The sequence below is a fragment of the Verruconis gallopava genome (genome assembly GCF_000836295.1).
Source record: "Verruconis gallopava strain CBS 43764 unplaced genomic scaffold supercont1.9, whole genome shotgun sequence".
Classification (NCBI taxonomy): domain Eukaryota; kingdom Fungi; phylum Ascomycota; class Dothideomycetes; order Venturiales; family Sympoventuriaceae; genus Verruconis; species Verruconis gallopava.
This window is the reverse complement of record NW_015622145.1, coordinates 494,542-509,939: the sequence shown is the minus strand read 5'-3', so window position 1 is coordinate 509,939 and position 15,398 is coordinate 494,542. Positions and strand designations below refer to the sequence as shown.

The 15,398-nt window shown below is 52.4% G+C and overlaps 4 protein-coding genes across 4 annotated transcripts; 2 read left to right on the top strand and 2 right to left on the bottom strand.

Moving 5' to 3' along the window:
• Positions 1–230: 230 nt before the first annotated feature.
• Positions 231–8,230, top strand: PV09_03515 (uncharacterized protein). The gene is made up of 5 exons (XM_016356723.1): positions 231–612; positions 667–4,615; positions 4,667–7,257; positions 7,311–7,461; positions 7,519–8,230. The coding sequence occupies exons 1-5, from the start codon at positions 522–524 to the stop codon at positions 7,718–7,720; spliced, it is 6,984 nt and encodes a 2,327-aa protein (XP_016215516.1). The 5' UTR covers positions 231–521; the 3' UTR covers positions 7,721–8,230.
• A 1,760-nt stretch (positions 8,231–9,990) lies between these two features.
• Positions 9,991–13,135, top strand: PV09_03514 (uncharacterized protein). Its single transcript, XM_016356722.1, has 2 exons — positions 9,991–11,873; positions 11,939–13,135. Exons 1-2 carry the CDS (start codon positions 10,545–10,547, stop codon positions 12,485–12,487), a joined length of 1,878 nt encoding a protein of 625 aa, XP_016215515.1. The 5' UTR covers positions 9,991–10,544; the 3' UTR covers positions 12,488–13,135.
• A 908-nt stretch (positions 13,136–14,043) lies between these two features.
• PV09_03513 (uncharacterized protein) lies at positions 14,044–14,433 on the bottom strand (the record flags this gene model as incomplete). Its single annotated transcript, XM_016356721.1, has 1 exon — positions 14,044–14,433. One exon carries the CDS (start codon positions 14,431–14,433, stop codon positions 14,044–14,046), a length of 390 nt encoding a protein of 129 aa, XP_016215514.1.
• A 92-nt stretch (positions 14,434–14,525) lies between these two features.
• Positions 14,526–15,161, bottom strand: PV09_03512 (uncharacterized protein; the record flags this gene model as incomplete). Its single annotated transcript, XM_016356720.1, has 3 exons — positions 14,526–14,557; positions 14,791–15,057; positions 15,110–15,161. The coding sequence occupies 3 exons, from the start codon at positions 15,159–15,161 to the stop codon at positions 14,526–14,528; spliced, it is 351 nt and encodes a 116-aa protein (XP_016215513.1).
• Positions 15,162–15,398: the final 237 nt, after the last annotated feature.

Sequence of the window (15,398 nt, the reverse complement as noted above, 5' to 3'; positions counted from 1 at the left end):
GCGGCGATGTGCAGAGTATGAGCGTGCTGGTTGCGGAATTCGCGGTTGCAATAATGGTGTTTTGGTACCCTTCGTGCTTGGAGGGCCATACCAGAGCTCTAGGCTTGCTCGCTGGGGCCACGCACAACTGGCCAGACTGTCAGCCAGGGCTTGTCGGCGTCGGCGTGGCTGGTGCGCAAGATCGTCATCGGCCGCCTTCCGCAGTAGAGGAAGGCCATAAAATGTAAGTAGCATTTTGCATGGGATCAGCGGTTCGTCGCTCCGAGCACAGCTGCATTGCCATCTTAGACCGGTTCTCTGATTATCTGGTCTTCATCGCCTACTTTTGTTGCTGCCCTCTCCCCCTCGCCCGCTATCGCAGGCCCCGATATTGCAATCTGCCTTGCAACAACTTCCACTTAACCTCTAGTGGACCAAATTCCAAGTTCCAGCTTGCGAAGAGGATCGGACAAAGCTCGAACCAGGCGATCCTGCGCGGCATGCACTGCGTGACGAGAGAGTAGGAAAGGCAGCTTGCTGCGATGGACGATCCCAGCCAGATATTCTCGCGACTCTCGGAGATCGCGGGATATGAATGGGACTCCGACGCAGAGGTATTTCACTCTAGCTACGGTATGCGGCCTGTTGTCCTGTATCTATGCTACTGGCAGATCTGATATGACATAGACAACTGGCATTTCTCTGGTACACAATTCTACTATGAAGATGAAGCTGCGTCAGCTGCCGCAGGTAAACCCGCGAAGTCGAGCCCTTCCCGCTCCGGCATCTCGAACGACTCCCGCACGTCGATGAAATTTCACAAGTCGTCGAGCAGCGAATCTCGAATATCTGGACCTCCAAGCCCCTTGGAAAGACGCTCCCGCAAAGTGATTGCCCGAGTATCGACGCATATTCTACGCCTGGAGCGAGAATTCGCTCTATCGAAACATGTTGTCGCAAAGAGTGATCCGGAGTATAATCACTTTGTTCGGCCGCTGGAGCTGATCAGGCTACCTCCCCGGGCTGGGGGTGACACTCTGATTGTATCCATATTCGAATCTCCCGGTCCAAACTACTTGCGAGAGATGGTTGAATACTGGCCAAATGTGTACCAAACGACACTTGGCCCCGAATCTGGTCCGAGTCTATCTAAACATGAAAAGATGAGGAAAGAGAGGGTTCGGGTTTCTATACCTAATTTTTTACGATTTGCAATTGGAGCCGCCGAATGTTGCGAGATTCTCCACCACAGAAATCGCATTGTACATGGTGAAATTCGCGGAGATGCATTTCACTACAACCAACAGACGAATGAGGTGAAGATGCTGAATCTAGGGTCCGGTGCAAGATCATTCGAAAGTGGTCTGACGTCTGCTGGTTGGTATATGTTAAGTCGTGAATCAGGAATCGAGCATAAGCTACAGTTCATTGCACCTGAACAGACAGGCAGGCTTCCGGCCGAACCAGATAGCAGGACGGACATTTATTCGTTGGGAGTACTGTTCTGGATGATGCTAACAGCGGAACCAGCCTTCTCGGGCGAGAACCCCCTAGCCATCATGCAGAATGTCCTCTCCCGCCGCATTCCCCCAGTATCTTCGAAACGGCATGACATACCTGAAATCTTATCTCAGGTCATCGCAAAGATGACGAACAAGAATCCTGAAGACCGCTACAATTCAGCTTCGGGAATGAAGTACGACCTGGTCCAAATACAAAAATTCCTCATCGATGGTGACAGCGAGGGCTTGCAGAACTTTCAAATTTGTACAAAGGACGTTTCTGCTTTCTTCAATTTACCTAGCATTCAAATAGGGCGCGAATCTGAGAAACAGCAGATTATAACCATCATCGAAGATGTTGCTAAGCGGCAGGCACGAGTGGCACTGTTATCTACAAGGAAATTGTCGAATATGGGTCTAACTCTCTCTTCCACTTTATCCGACAAGCAAGAGATGCCAGCCTTGGATGAGACCCTCTCGGATAGCGCCAGCTCGAGAGGTTCTGATATGAAGATTAACAATGGGGTGCCAACACATCCAGCGAAACGTTCCCAGGAGAGCGTCGCTGGATCGGAGCCATCATCAACTGAAGAATCTGCTTTGCCAAATCGAACACGGGCGCTTAACGTTGAATCGAAATCAAACTCTATTCTTGATCAGCGGGTTAACCCCGGTATTGCCTCAAATCAGAATTCTAGCACTCTGGATAGCTCCACCAAGCTTGTCAAAGGAGCGACCCGCACAAGGAGAAAAGGACACTGTGAAGTCATCTCAATATCTGGGGCAGCTGGTCTAGGTAAATCATGTTTGATTCAAAGCATCCAGTTAGCCGCTCGACAGCACGGCTACTTTGCCTCAGCAAAATTTGACCAAGCAAGAAAATCGCCGTACGAGCCTGTACTTCGGCTTATGTCGTCACTTTTTCGACAGATCTTCTCCGAGAACGATGTTTCGACACCGTTTCACCAATTGATTCGAAGGCAGGTAATGCCAATATGGCATTTTCTTCACACCTGGCTAGATCTTCCGGACTGGCTTCTAAACTCAGCAACTGGAACAGCTGGATCAAACTCGATTTCTGCATCTGCTCCCAGAAGATCGCCTGAGGCACGACGGGCATCCTCTCCTTCACTTCTTGGTCCGACTGGACATACGAACCTCAGTTCCAACGCATCTGCTGTTGAGTGGCTTCGCACAGGTGGCACGGCCAAGTCTTCTCGATTCAGCAACATCTTCATCAGTGTCCTAAGAGTACTTGCTTCGGAGAAATTTATCTGCTTTTCCATCGAGGACCTCCAATTTGCCGACTACGAGTCGCTTTCTCTGATACAAAGAATGGTTGAGGGCAATGTTCCGATCCTGATGATCGCAACGTATCGGGAAATGGCTACACTGCCAAAGAATGTGAAGACACTTTTAGCGAACTCTATGAACATCACACTCAAGCCATTTACCGAAGCGGAAACGGCACAGTACGTTTCTAAAACCCTACATCGTTCTTGGGAGGATATGATTCCTCTAGTGGCGGTGATTCAAGAGAAGACGGCCGGTAACCCGTTCTTTATACGTGAGGTCCTCGAAACATGTTACAGGACAAACGGTATTTTTTACTCATGGAAGACGTCCTCTTGGGAATATGATCTAGACAAGATTTTCGACGAGCTGCAGTCGCAATCATACGGATCGCAGATAAACAATGACTTTGTGAACAGGCGACTCCACAACCTTCCCGATCCTGCGAAATGTCTTCTGGCTTGGGCGGCTTTGCTGGGCAGTTCATTCTCTTTCTCACTAGTGAAGCGGCTTCTGTCGGGTGAAAACTCTTGGCCAAAGGCGAAGAACATGCCCACAATAGGTTTGTGCGACCCGGTCGAAGGCCTTCAGAGTGCTTTAGGTGCTTTTCTAATTATGCCAACCGATAATGAGGATCGGTTTCGCTTCAGCCACGATCGATACATGCAAGCTTCGTCGAGCTTAGTGGAATCCTATAACAAAACGGAAATGCACTATGCGATCGCGAAAACGATGATTGACTATGACTATAAAGATAATGCAAACACGAGCGCTAAGTGGATTCATGTCAAGGCATCCCATATCTGCGCCTGTACTGACTTGCTCCGTGAACGAGAAGCATACCGTGCACCATATCGCTCTCTGCTTTTCCGCGCTGCAGAAAGCGCTGCAGATTCGGGAGCTAGAGATACAGCTCTCCGTTACTGGGATAGCTGTACAAGATTACTTCAGGACTCACCTTGGGACAGTGATCAGCCTGATGTCGATTTTCAAGAAACCTTAAGCCTGCACACACGATATGCGGAATTGCTTTGGTACCAACGCGACTTCAAAAAAGCGACGGAAGTTTTGGACAAAATATTTACCAACGTTTCAAGTCCTGTGGACCTGTCTCCTGCGTTGATGATCAGCTCGCGTGTTTATGCTGTACAAGGCAATAGTGTTGAAGCTTTTTCAACATTAAAAGCAGGTCTACAGCAGCTCGGTCTCACGCTGCCAAAAATAAGCTATGCTGAGGCAGATGAAAACTTCTACAGAATTGTGAAGATGCTCGAAGACATAGCTGAGGACGAGTTGATAGGTCGCCCTGCCCAGATCGATACCTTCCTCGACGCTATTGGGCCCTTGCTCGTGGAGCTGGCGAGTGCAGCGTTCTGGACAGACTCGTTGCTGTTCTACCAAGTCACTATGGTCATGATTGAAGTCCATATTCGACGAGGCGAGTATCGACAGTGTGCTATGGGTTATCTACACTTTGCTAGCATAGCGGCTGGACGTTTTGGAATGGTCGAACTTGGTTGCAGGATCTCAGATCTGTCGGCTAGAATGTCCCAAAAGTATCATGACGACTCATACACCGTCGGACGCAGTGAAACACTGAGGGCATTTTTCATGGGCCATTTGCAAACACGAATAACAGACCAGCTCGTTGTTCTAGACGCTGCCCAAGACTCATCAATCATTGCCGGAGACCGTATTTTACAACTTTTGAACCTTGGAATCTCAGCCGCATATAAATTTTGGTCTGGCTCGGATCTGCCAGAGGTTGAAGCGTATTGTCATGATGCGCCAATTGAGCTTACAGCATGGGAGAAGGACCTCAGAGGAGGAGTTTTTATTATGTGAGTGATGCAAAAGACTCAGATTGTTCGAGTTTGTAACAAAGCAAATAGTGGTGTTCGACAATACGTTCGCGCTCTACAGGGAAAGACACAGCTTAAGCTTTCTGCCACGCTGTTTGATGACGAACACTTCAACCTTACAGAATATCTTAACTATATCAAGGCCACAGCATCTAGCGCCGAGCGGCCCATCTCCATAATTTGGAGTTATTATCTCGCCGGTCTCTTCCGCTTCGGACACTTTCTCGATGCGATAGAGATAGGAGAGCAACTTATTGAAATGTCCAAAGGCTTGTTTTGCTCTCGGTATGCATACAGCAACTTGGTGTATCTTGCTCTGGCATACTGTCATGTGCTGCACGAAACACCTAAGCATGAGAACCGAAACACGTGGTTGGAACGCATCGAGAAATTTCGAAAGACCATCAAAAATGCTGCAGCTGTTAATGATGTCAACTTTAAAACCTGGCTCTGTTTATTGGATGCAGAAGTAGCAGAAATCAATAACGATCATGCTGCAGCGGTCAATGCGTACGAGGCTGCATTAGATCATAGCGAATTGTATGGTTCGTCTCTTGATCAAGCACTCGCCTATGAGCTTTATGCCGACACTATCATTCGAAAAGGCGCCACACGTCCCGCAACACAGCTGCTGCGTGAATGTCTATCGGCGTACCGACGTGTAGGTGCGTACGGCAAGACGAAACAATTATCCGACAAATTCGAGTGGCTTTTAAACGGCATGAGGAGCCTGAGTACTGCAGAATGCGCTGTACAAACCACAATTGTTGACACAGGCAACACGTCTTACAAGCTTGAGCAGAATGAGGAGCGTACGACACAAGAATTGGGCATTGAGACGCCTGCTGACCGCACTCGAAAATTCCTTCAGCAGCCGGATCCGCTTCAAAACAATTCTACTCCCTCCGGCGAGTTTTCGGCAATGGGGCTCGACATGATTGACCTGGCGAGCATACTGGAATCAAGCCAGCTGCTCTCTTCTGAACTCCGCGTGGACAAATTGCTTCCAAAAATGGCAGAGATCATGATCGAATCGACCGGTGCAGAGTTGTCTGCGATAGTCATTAAAGCAGACAGTGGCGATGGCTGGAATCTTGCCGCATTAGGAACACCCGAGGGTGTGACCTCATATCCGGAGGGACAGTCGTATGAGACAGTTGCAGCACAGGAGACTCGGCAGATCACCACCTACGTGCTACGATTCAGAGAAGGGGTGTTCTTGCACAACATCTTGGAGGATGAACGCTTCTCTGGCGCCTCACCCGAGTTCCTCAAAAATCACCCTGATGGTCGAAGTGTGATCGCTGTGCCCATCTTGCATGGTGGTGACAAATTGCTGGGCTCCATTTACATAGAAGGGCCGCCAAATAGCTTCACCGAACGAAATGTGACGGTTCTTCGCCTACTTGTGAACCAGATTTCGATCTCGTTGGCGAATGCTTTTTACCTCAAAAAGATTGAAAAGGTCAGCTCAGAAAATGCAGCTATGGTTGTCATGCAGAAGGCGCACATGGAAAAGATGGCGCGTTCGGAGCAACGGGCAAAAGAAGCTGAAGCCATTGCTATCAAAAACATGCAACTGAAGGAAGAGGCTGCCAAGGCCAAGTCCATGTTTTTGGCCAATGTCTCACATGAACTACGGACTCCTCTGAACGGGTGCATTGGCATGAGTGAGCTGCTCAAAGCCACAAAGCTCACGGCGGAACAAGAAGGATATGCAGACAGTATACGGACGTGCGCTGATACCCTGCTCTCCGTCATCAACGACTTGCTTGACTTCACCAAACTGGAAGCGGGAAAGATGAACATTTCTGCAGTGCCAATGAATCTCGGAGACACAATCCGTGAAGTTGTCCGCGCATTGTCTTTCCAAAACAATCAGAAAGGCTTGCGAACAGTAGTAGACCTTGATAGCCTTGACCCTCACCAGCTCGTCCTTGGTGATCCTCTCCGTCTTCATCAGATATTTCTCAATTTGCTCGGCAATGCGTACAAGTTCACTTCCGAGGGCTCAGTCACGGTGAAAGCTCACAAGAAGGAGGATACCCCAGAATACTTGGATGTGGTGTTGAGTGTGCAAGATACGGGCATCGGTATCCCGGAGGAGCAGCGAGTGAAGCTTTTTCAACCGTTTAGCCAAGTCGAAGGGTCTGCTTCCCGCACATTTGGTGGCACTGGCTTGGGCTTGAGCATATGTAAAGCTTTGATCGAAAGGATGAATGGTGAAGTCTGGCTCGAGTCAACCCCTGGAGTCGGCACAAATGTGTCCTTTCGCATTCGGTTCACGAAGATCTCGCATGCGGAGGCGGAACAAATATTTGACGAGTCTAGACAGGAGGAGATGCGCCTGCATTTCAAATCACCGCCCGTGGGCCAAAACGGCCCACAGTCACTCGTGGCCGTCATCGACTTGAGCCAGATACCGCGTGACCAGATCAAAATCGCCATTGCAGAGGACAATGCCATAAATCAGAAAATAGCGATAAATTTCGTCGAGCGGCTGGGCTTTCGATGTCAGGCCTTTGGCAATGGTAGAGAAGCGGTTGATGCGCTCGAGAGGGCGAGTAAGGATGGCAAACCTTACCACTTGGTGCTTATGGACGTGCAGATGCCTGTTCTTGGTATGTTCGGACGGACAATCCTCTGCTCTTAGGGCAGTGCTAACTCTGAGTAGATGGCTATGACGCGACTCGGGAGATACGGAAGCATCGTGATCCCGCCGTCAGGAACGTGCTTGTCATCGCTATGACAGCATCTGCGATACAAGGTGACAGGGAGAGATGTCTTGAGGCGGGCATGAACAACTACCTCGCCAAGCCTGTTCGGTATGTACAGTGAAGCAATGCAAATCCAGTCTTGACTCGTAACTGATGCACGAGTAGCGTCCACACGCTCAAGACTCTACTCGAAACATACTTGTCTCAGCCACCGAAGTCCATTCCCAACCTTCAAGAAGAGGCGACCAAGATGGCGAAAGACGTGCTCGAGAAGGCAGGAGCGCTCTGCACTGAGGAGGAAGAGGTCGACGAGTCAAGCACACCTACATCAGCAGGACGCTCACCAAACTCCAAGGTCGGAGTTTAGAACATCACACAAGGACAGGAGCAACGTGGACAGCAACATCACCGCCGTGGCTCCGGGCAAGAGGTGATGCCCAACGCGGCGGCGGTTTTGGACTTGGAATGACGTACTTTTGACTTTTATTGAAGGCTTCGCTTTGCATCCTGTGAAGGCCAAGGTTTTGTTCTCCATTTAATTTTGATACCCACCGCACGCAGGCAGAGGGCGGTCAAGAACGTGCTGGGATATACATGCATGTGTACATATTGTGTGTCATCTACGTGGGACTATCATGACTTTGATGTTGGAAACTCACGCAGGCATTTTAACGCGGCGTTGGGACACTGGAACTTTCGCAAGCTAGGAAGCAGACCCGTATCTTCCGACACGTGTTGCTCAAGGCGAATATGGCGCGAGAAAGGTTCTCACCAGTCGTGCTGTCTGTGCGGGTAGACATGGGTGAAATGTTGTGCGTGCGACCTCTTTTTTTTTTTGTTTCGTTTCCAGAAGCTCGAGATTATGCATTACCAAGGGCAACGTGACGTTTCCGTTTCTGTTTCTGTTTCTGTTTCTTTCTTTTCTTCGATGCATTACAGTATGATCATCTATACAACACAGGCGAGATGGATCTCTTTGCGATTTTTGTTCTTGGCGCGGAGAGGTTTCTGAAACACACGACCAAAGGAAGGAGCGTTTCGCATGCTGCCAACAAGTAGCACCTGCAGGGCAAAAGGGAGATTTGCAACAGGAAGGCGGCAGTGGCAGCGCCTTCTACATCATGAGCACCGGCATTAGCCGCCGCAGCACATGACACGGCAGCGATCGGCGCTGAGCAAGCCGGCGGTTTTATGATCATGATGGCGACTGTTCTGACCTTTGTATGCGCTGCCGAGGAACACGGCGCATTTTCTGCCCATTGATCAATGAGCAAGGGCGATGGGAGAGCAGAAGAGCAAGGGCGCGGGTTGTGGTATTCTGAGGACGGAGGTACGTGCTCCGAATTTAGGGCACTGTGTCTTCCCTAGCAACACAATCCGTCTGCCCAGGACGCTACAGCCACGTCCAGTATGATGAGTTGCTAGGGTGGAAGCGCGTGGTGCCGCACGAGTACCAGCTGCGCCTCCACTGGGCGGGAACCAAGGAAAAAAGCACGGCCCGTTGCTATTCGTATCATTTTGGCTGGGGGTTGCAGAAATAAGCTCTTCGCATCTGCGACGGAAAGCAATAGGCGCGAGTATTACCACGGCTCGGCAGTCCAGCACGCGCCAGGCCAATCGGGGACGGTGCTGGGCACGCTTCTGTCTTTTCGCTCATGCGTGGAAATTACCCTTCGAGGCCGGAAAGCCGGCGGAGGGCCACGCTCCCGTCAGGACTCTCTGTCGCTCTCTCTCACGCACCCTCCTTACCCTGTCTCTCAGTAGTGCATGCGAGACCAGTCCGTCACTCGCACGCGCGAGTTGTCGGCAGATAGAAAAGTAAAATGGGTGGGCTCCGCGTGATTGGGACGCAGGGAAATTGGCTGGGCGGGAACGGGTAGCTTTTCGACCTTTTTTGCGCGCTGGGCTGGTTTGGCGTGTCTTTGCCTGCGGACATGTCTGGTGCGACGTGAGGCAAGCAGCTCTTGGGCGGACGAGGACATGATTGCTGGCGGGATGGAGTGGGAGAAAGGCACGTGTTCTTGGTTTGCGTTCATGCATGCATGTGAACACTGCACAGGTACCTCCGTAGGGAGCACTCTGTTGGTGTGTGTGTGTGCGGCCATGTGTGAGAGTGCCTGACAAGCAAAGGAGAGGCGGCGACGCTGAGCAGCGTCGAGCTCTGTGAACAGACGGAGACTACCACTGGGAGCAGGCAAAGCCGTTGTTCGGCTCCCCCGGCTCCTTCGGCTCCTCGTCGTCGCTCGTCGCTCGCACTCCCCCATTCCTTCAAACCATTCCAGTGTGGAGCGGCAATGCTGCCGGGCAACGCTACCACGGCAGCAGCAGCAGCAGCAGCAGCAGCAGCGCGCGGCGTCAAGGACTGAAGGTACTTGTAACCACGACAACAAGCTGGTCGTGGGTCTCCGCGCAGGCAAATGAAACGCCAGCGAGACTCGGGCGAATGAGGACGGCTCTGTGCCTGAGCGGAACGGAAACGCGCTATGCCGAGGGCGGTCTAGCGCATGCGCCGAGATGAGGCCTGCGTGGGCCGGTGCGCGACGATTGATTCGCTTGCCCGCGCTTGGCCTGCGCTTTGCTCACCCGCATCAGCTCCCTTTCGCAGAACCGACGCTGGCGCTCCCGCGTCCTGTCTTCGACCGCTCCTTTCCCCGATCGCTCGCCGCCCTCTCCTCCTCTGCCTCATCCCTCAAAGTCGCTCGTTCTCTTCCCTCGCGCCACGCCCTTTCTCGCTCTGTCCCTCTCTTCTCTTTCTTCGCCGCATCTTGCTCCAGCGCGACTGTGTCGTCCCTCGTTTACCGACACTCACGTCTACTGCTCTTACGCGATCCCTCTCTCGCGTCCACGTTCCTTTATTCACCACCACTTCGTCGCCCTTTCCCCTTCGTTTCGCATCCCCTTCGACCTTCTGCAACCGGGTTGTTGTCTATTCTTTCTTGCTCCTTCTTCTTGCTCAACACGCCAGTCGCGCTCCAAGTCGTGAACAGCAGAAGAAACGCCGGTCGTTCATCCTTCTTCACCGTGCAGGCATAAGACCATTCACCCGACACCCGTTACTACATCCGCTACGGCTGCTGTCAAGCGTGCCTCTCGCCGCTCCTTCGAAGCGCCCGAACTCCTCGCAAGACCGACAAACCCGACACCATCTACCCCATCTTTGCTGATCACCGTACATTTACTCGCCAATAGCCATGGATCTTGCAGACGTGCTCCAGATCGTCAAACGCGATTTGTTCGACGATATCAGCAGCTTCTTCAACAACGCCAAGAAGACGGACAAGTCCGCTACTAGTGATGATGTCGTCGTTGCGGTCACCACCATGACCGAGCCGCAGACCTTTACTGGTTCTGCGGTCTTGGTCACTCAGACTCCAGGTAATCTCATCGCTGGAGGCGCCGTCTTCGCTTCTCGCACCGATAGTCCCGGTGCTGCTGCCACCTCCGCCGCGACCACCTCGTATCCGACCGACTCTACGTCTGCAACTGTGACCCCAAGCAACACCGCCGTCACGTCATTCACGACACCAATCTACTCAACTCCAACGGCTGTGGATGCTGCAAGCTTGACCTCGTCCCTCAGCAACGCGCAAGCTTCCGCCCATGCCACCTCTTCCCAGAATGGCGGTCTTTCTGGCGGAGCAAAGGCCGGAATTGCCTTTGGAGTCTTGATCCCCGTGGCCGCGATCCTGATCGGCGTGCTCATGATGATCCGCAGGAGGAAGCGACAGGAAGAATCCATGCAGAGACTGGACGATGAAAAGGCCGGCATGGCGAAGCCTGACGCACTCCCTCAGTTCCCCACCCCTCTCACTCATGCGCCAGCTCCAGCTTCTGGTCCTGCTCCAATGGCCGCCGTCCCCAATGTTGCTGTGCGTTCTACGGATACCCTCTCGGCCCCCCGCTTAAGCATACGTCCGCAGACTCAATTCGATCCTCGCATGAGCAAGCTCGCTGGTCCAAATGGTGCCATGGCTGCCGATGCTCCTGGTGCCGGTGCAGCCGCGGCTGCTACTGCAAGTGCTTGGGAGCGTCCTGGTGCCGAAAAGAATGCCAATGATCCCGCCAACCCATTCGGTAACCACGCTGAAACCGTCAACAATGGAAACAACGACAACAACAAAAACGAGCCCGTTGCTGCCGCTGCTGTTCCAAAACGCGCTTCCTCGCCTGTCAATATCGATGCGGCCGCCTTCCCATTGCCTGGCTCTGCAGCGCCGTCTGAGATAGCCAGCGGTGATCATGTTGATGCGTCCGAAACTGCTTCGCTCGCGCCTTCAAACCCGGCTACTGCTTCTAACTTGAGCTTGATCGCACCAAGCACTCCGACAAGTGCCGTTGCTGCGGCCGCGGCCGCGGCCGGAGCAGCTGCTGGCGCTGCCATGGCAAACAAGCGTAACAGCCCACCTCCTGCTGACAATGTCTACCGTGTCCAACTCGACTTCAAGCCTTCTATGGATGATGAGCTCGAGATTCGTGCTGGCCAACTCGTCCGTCTCCTGCACTCCTACGACGACGGCTGGGTAAGTTGAAACCTACAAGAACGCAGACTTTTTCTGAGGACGAAATTCTAATCATATTCGTGCAGGCGCTGTGCATACGCATGGACCGGTCTCAGCAAGGTGTTGTCCCGCGTACCTGCCTTTCAAAGAACACCGTCAAGCCCCGTCAAGGCCCTCCGCCCCAAGGTTACCCGGGAGGACCAGGTCCCCGCGGTCCCAATAGCCCGATGCGTGGTCCTGGAGGTTCCGGCCCTGTGCCCTACGGCCAGGCACCTCGTCCAATGACCCCGCAAGGCCGTAATTCCCCAGCCCCATATGGTCAGCCAGGCCGTCCTATGACTCCCCAGGGCCGTCCAATGACGCCAACCGGTCGCAACTCACCCGCGCCAGGCCGTCCTCGCGCCCAAAGCAACGCAGGTCCAGCACAGTACACTGCATATGCGCCTCAGGGCCGCTCGATGTCTCCAGGCCCCTACTTGCAAGGACCACCCGCCCGCCCGGACGAGGCTAGCAGAAAACGCTCCAATTCCACGAGCAACATGGGTAATGTACAGCCGCCCAAACCGCTCTCGCTGACTGCCGGCGTCCCAGCAAGCAGCGTGTCGAGGAAACCAGTTCCTGGCCAGGCCGTATAGTCTAAGGTCAAAACAGATAGGCGTCAACCTTTCTCTTTTCTGACGACTATTTGGTTGCAAGAGTATCTTCGGAGATTCCGGCTTTTACGAATGCGTCAAGATAGCTCGTGAAGTTCTTACGGCGTTGGGTAAACCGAGATTTCGCTTTCTCTTTACTTATTTTTTTTTCCCTTTATTTCTTCTGGATTTGGAGACTACCTTGACCAATGACGGGGCGATTGGACTTGGCATTCGGCAACGACGACGATGTCTTTTCGCTCAGTGAGAATATGACAAGAGACGAGCTGCAAGTTCGTGTGGTCAGCCGTCCATCACTTGTGTGTACCGCGCACCCCACCTTCTTTCACGATTTGAAGACTTTATACCCTCGATTTTTACTACCGATAAACTATACGCTCCCTTTCAAGGACTGATCCGCCACCTATACCACCAGTATATGGTGTTTGTGAGCGGACGATGCACCCTCTGTAATTGTAGTGCGAATTATACAGCAGCAGCTGCTGCTGCTGTCGCTAGGAAAGAGAGCACGGAAGAGAGGATGCCATTGGAGAGAAACAAGGGGGACGCTCTTCTGGGCGGGGTATCTTCTGCGCATGTGGGTTGATCTGGTTGTGTAAATAGGAATGCAATATATGATCTCAGAAGAGATTATTACGACCCCTTTTTTCATTTTGGTCATGGTCTTTGGTTTTACCGTCATGGTAGTTGAGAAGACTACATCGAGGCGATGTTAAGAATTCGACATTCTAAACGCCAACAAACCATCCAAGACAGACCGCTTGCAAGCGAAGTTGAATACTAACGCAAGGGCGAGTACACGAACCTCTAGCACTCGTCCTGAGCCTTCAAATACACCCCTCTCCGCCCTCCAAGACCACAGACGCGGTGGAATGGTCTGGGAATCGTACAAGGGCGCCCGAACGCGGTCTGGAAAATAAAAAGCCCGTTCCTTGCTCCCTCCGTATCAAAGAAAACCAGGATCCCACGCGTCGAGAGATGAGTGAAGAAATGTAAATGTAGAGAAAGAGGCGAGGACGACGGTGGAAGCCCGTCCATCGCGCGGTTCCAGCCGCCTTTCTCCTCCCCCTCTCCCCCCAAAGTCCTTGCCGCTCTCTCTCTCTCTCTCTCTCTCTCTCTCTCTCTTTCATCTCTCCCTACTCACGTTGATGGCGTAGGTCGCTCATGATGAAAAAAAAAATTGGGTGGAGAAATAAAAGGGGAAAAAAAAGTGATGCAGGGGGAGATGTGAGACAAACAAAAGGAGACCCAAAGATTAGATGCACATGTGCTTTGAGCTCCTTTCTGTTGCTGCTGCTGTCTTGCTCGATGCGCACACACATGTACCCCCACAAATACATACACGGCCTTGTCTGGACCATTACAAGCATTCGGCTGCAACGACGGGTATGGGAAAAACCAGGTGGTTTTTTCTTCCTTCCCGCTTCCCGGCGGCGGCCCCCCCTCAGCACCACGTCCTCCGTACGCTTCTCTCTCTCTCTTTCCAACTCTCTGCCTCTTGTGCTGCACGTACACATACATATACGTAAATTAGACTCTCACACACCCACGCAAACACACACTGACACATGGGAGATCTTATCAGGCGGTAAGGACAGACTTGAACGCACAAATAGGTCTTGCGGACGACGAGTCCACATGTTCCCGGGAGGATTGGTTTGGTTTTCGGTTATCAGGACAAATGAAAGGGTCGTGAGCAAGGGCGGACGCCAAGTAGGCGCTGTGCTCGCCCGACGGGAGAGCCCCCAGCGACCAACGGCGCTACCCGTTAAGCGGTGCATCGTTACAAAGAAAAAAGCGGGGGAAAGGGGAGTGGGAAAGGGGGAGGAGGGGGAGGGCCAACTTTTGCAGTGACCGACTTTTGTCGTCGGAGGCTGGCAAAAGCCAGCAAGCAGAGTGGCTAGAGCAGGATCCAAGACCGGTGGCATGTCTCTTTGAAAACAAAGGAGCGGCGGTGAAAAACCGTGACTACTCCTTCTTGGCAGCTGGCTTCGTCTTGGTGTCTTTGGCGACGGGCTTCTTAGTCCCTCTTGATCTTAGCCTCGCCGCTCGCTGCGCAAATCAAAATAACAGGACCCGTTAGCCTTATCGCGCTCGTAGCAAATTGTAACCTGAAAAAAAAGGGGCGGGAGTTTGGGAAAGCATCATGCGCGGAGCTTCTTCGCGCCTCGTGTAAGGTGAGGGTGAGCTTGAAGTTCCCCTTGTTGATATCGTGGGCGCCACCCGCGGAGGGTTTATGAATGTCTGAGGAGGGGGGACGGAGGATCAGCGGGTAATTAACATACCTTTCTTGCCAGCTTTCTTCTCGACGGCGCCGGCAACCTTCTCAGCGGCACCGGTGACCTTGTCCTTTGCCTTGGCAACTGGGTTCTTCTTCGCCTTGGTCACGGTCTCCTTGGAAGACGTCTTCTTAGACACGCGACCGGTCGCAACTTTGGACCTGGGCTTGGACGTGTTGGCCTTTGTGGTTCCCTTTTTCTTGGTTACCGTTCGCTTCTTGCCCTCTGGTTCGGTCGAGGGGACGCTAAGGATGCGAGGCTTGGTTATACCAGCTACGTGTAGCTTTAGCTGAGGAACGACCGCCACGGAAGCTGGAATACATACAGGCGCCTCGCGTCGTGCGCGTCGTTGTAGTAGTGGCTTCCTTCGGGGCCATTGTAATGTAGTTTTTGCGTAGTCGGAGCTCTACAGTCTCCAAGTTAGTTCGTGCGAAATTTGGGTCTTTAATGTTGTTGTTATCCTTCGAGCGCTAAAGAGGCGCGCAATGAAAGCGGGGGCTGCGTTTTGCGACGAACGAGGCGCCAACGCAGCAGCGTAAAATAACAAGCAGAGACTCATCATAAAGATTTGCAAAGCATATCGCGAGGTATTACGAGAGTTTTGAGGCAAAGAA

Excerpts from the sequence above, each read along its gene's own strand:
- PV09_03514 (XM_016356722.1), top strand. The coding sequence starts at position 10,545 with ATGGATCTTGCAGACGTGCTCCAGATCGTCAAACGCGATTTGTTCGAC. Across the intron at positions 11,874-11,938 it reads ACTCCTACGACGACGGCTGG|GCGCTGTGCATACGCATGGA; the intron begins GTAAGTTGAAAC and ends ATATTCGTGCAG.
- PV09_03515 (XM_016356723.1), top strand. The coding sequence starts at position 522 with ATGGACGATCCCAGCCAGATATTCTCGCGACTCTCGGAGATCGCGGGA. Across the intron at positions 7,258-7,310 it reads CGTGCAGATGCCTGTTCTTG|ATGGCTATGACGCGACTCGG; the intron begins GTATGTTCGGAC and ends AACTCTGAGTAG. Across the intron at positions 7,462-7,518 it reads TACCTCGCCAAGCCTGTTCG|CGTCCACACGCTCAAGACTC; the intron begins GTATGTACAGTG and ends ATGCACGAGTAG.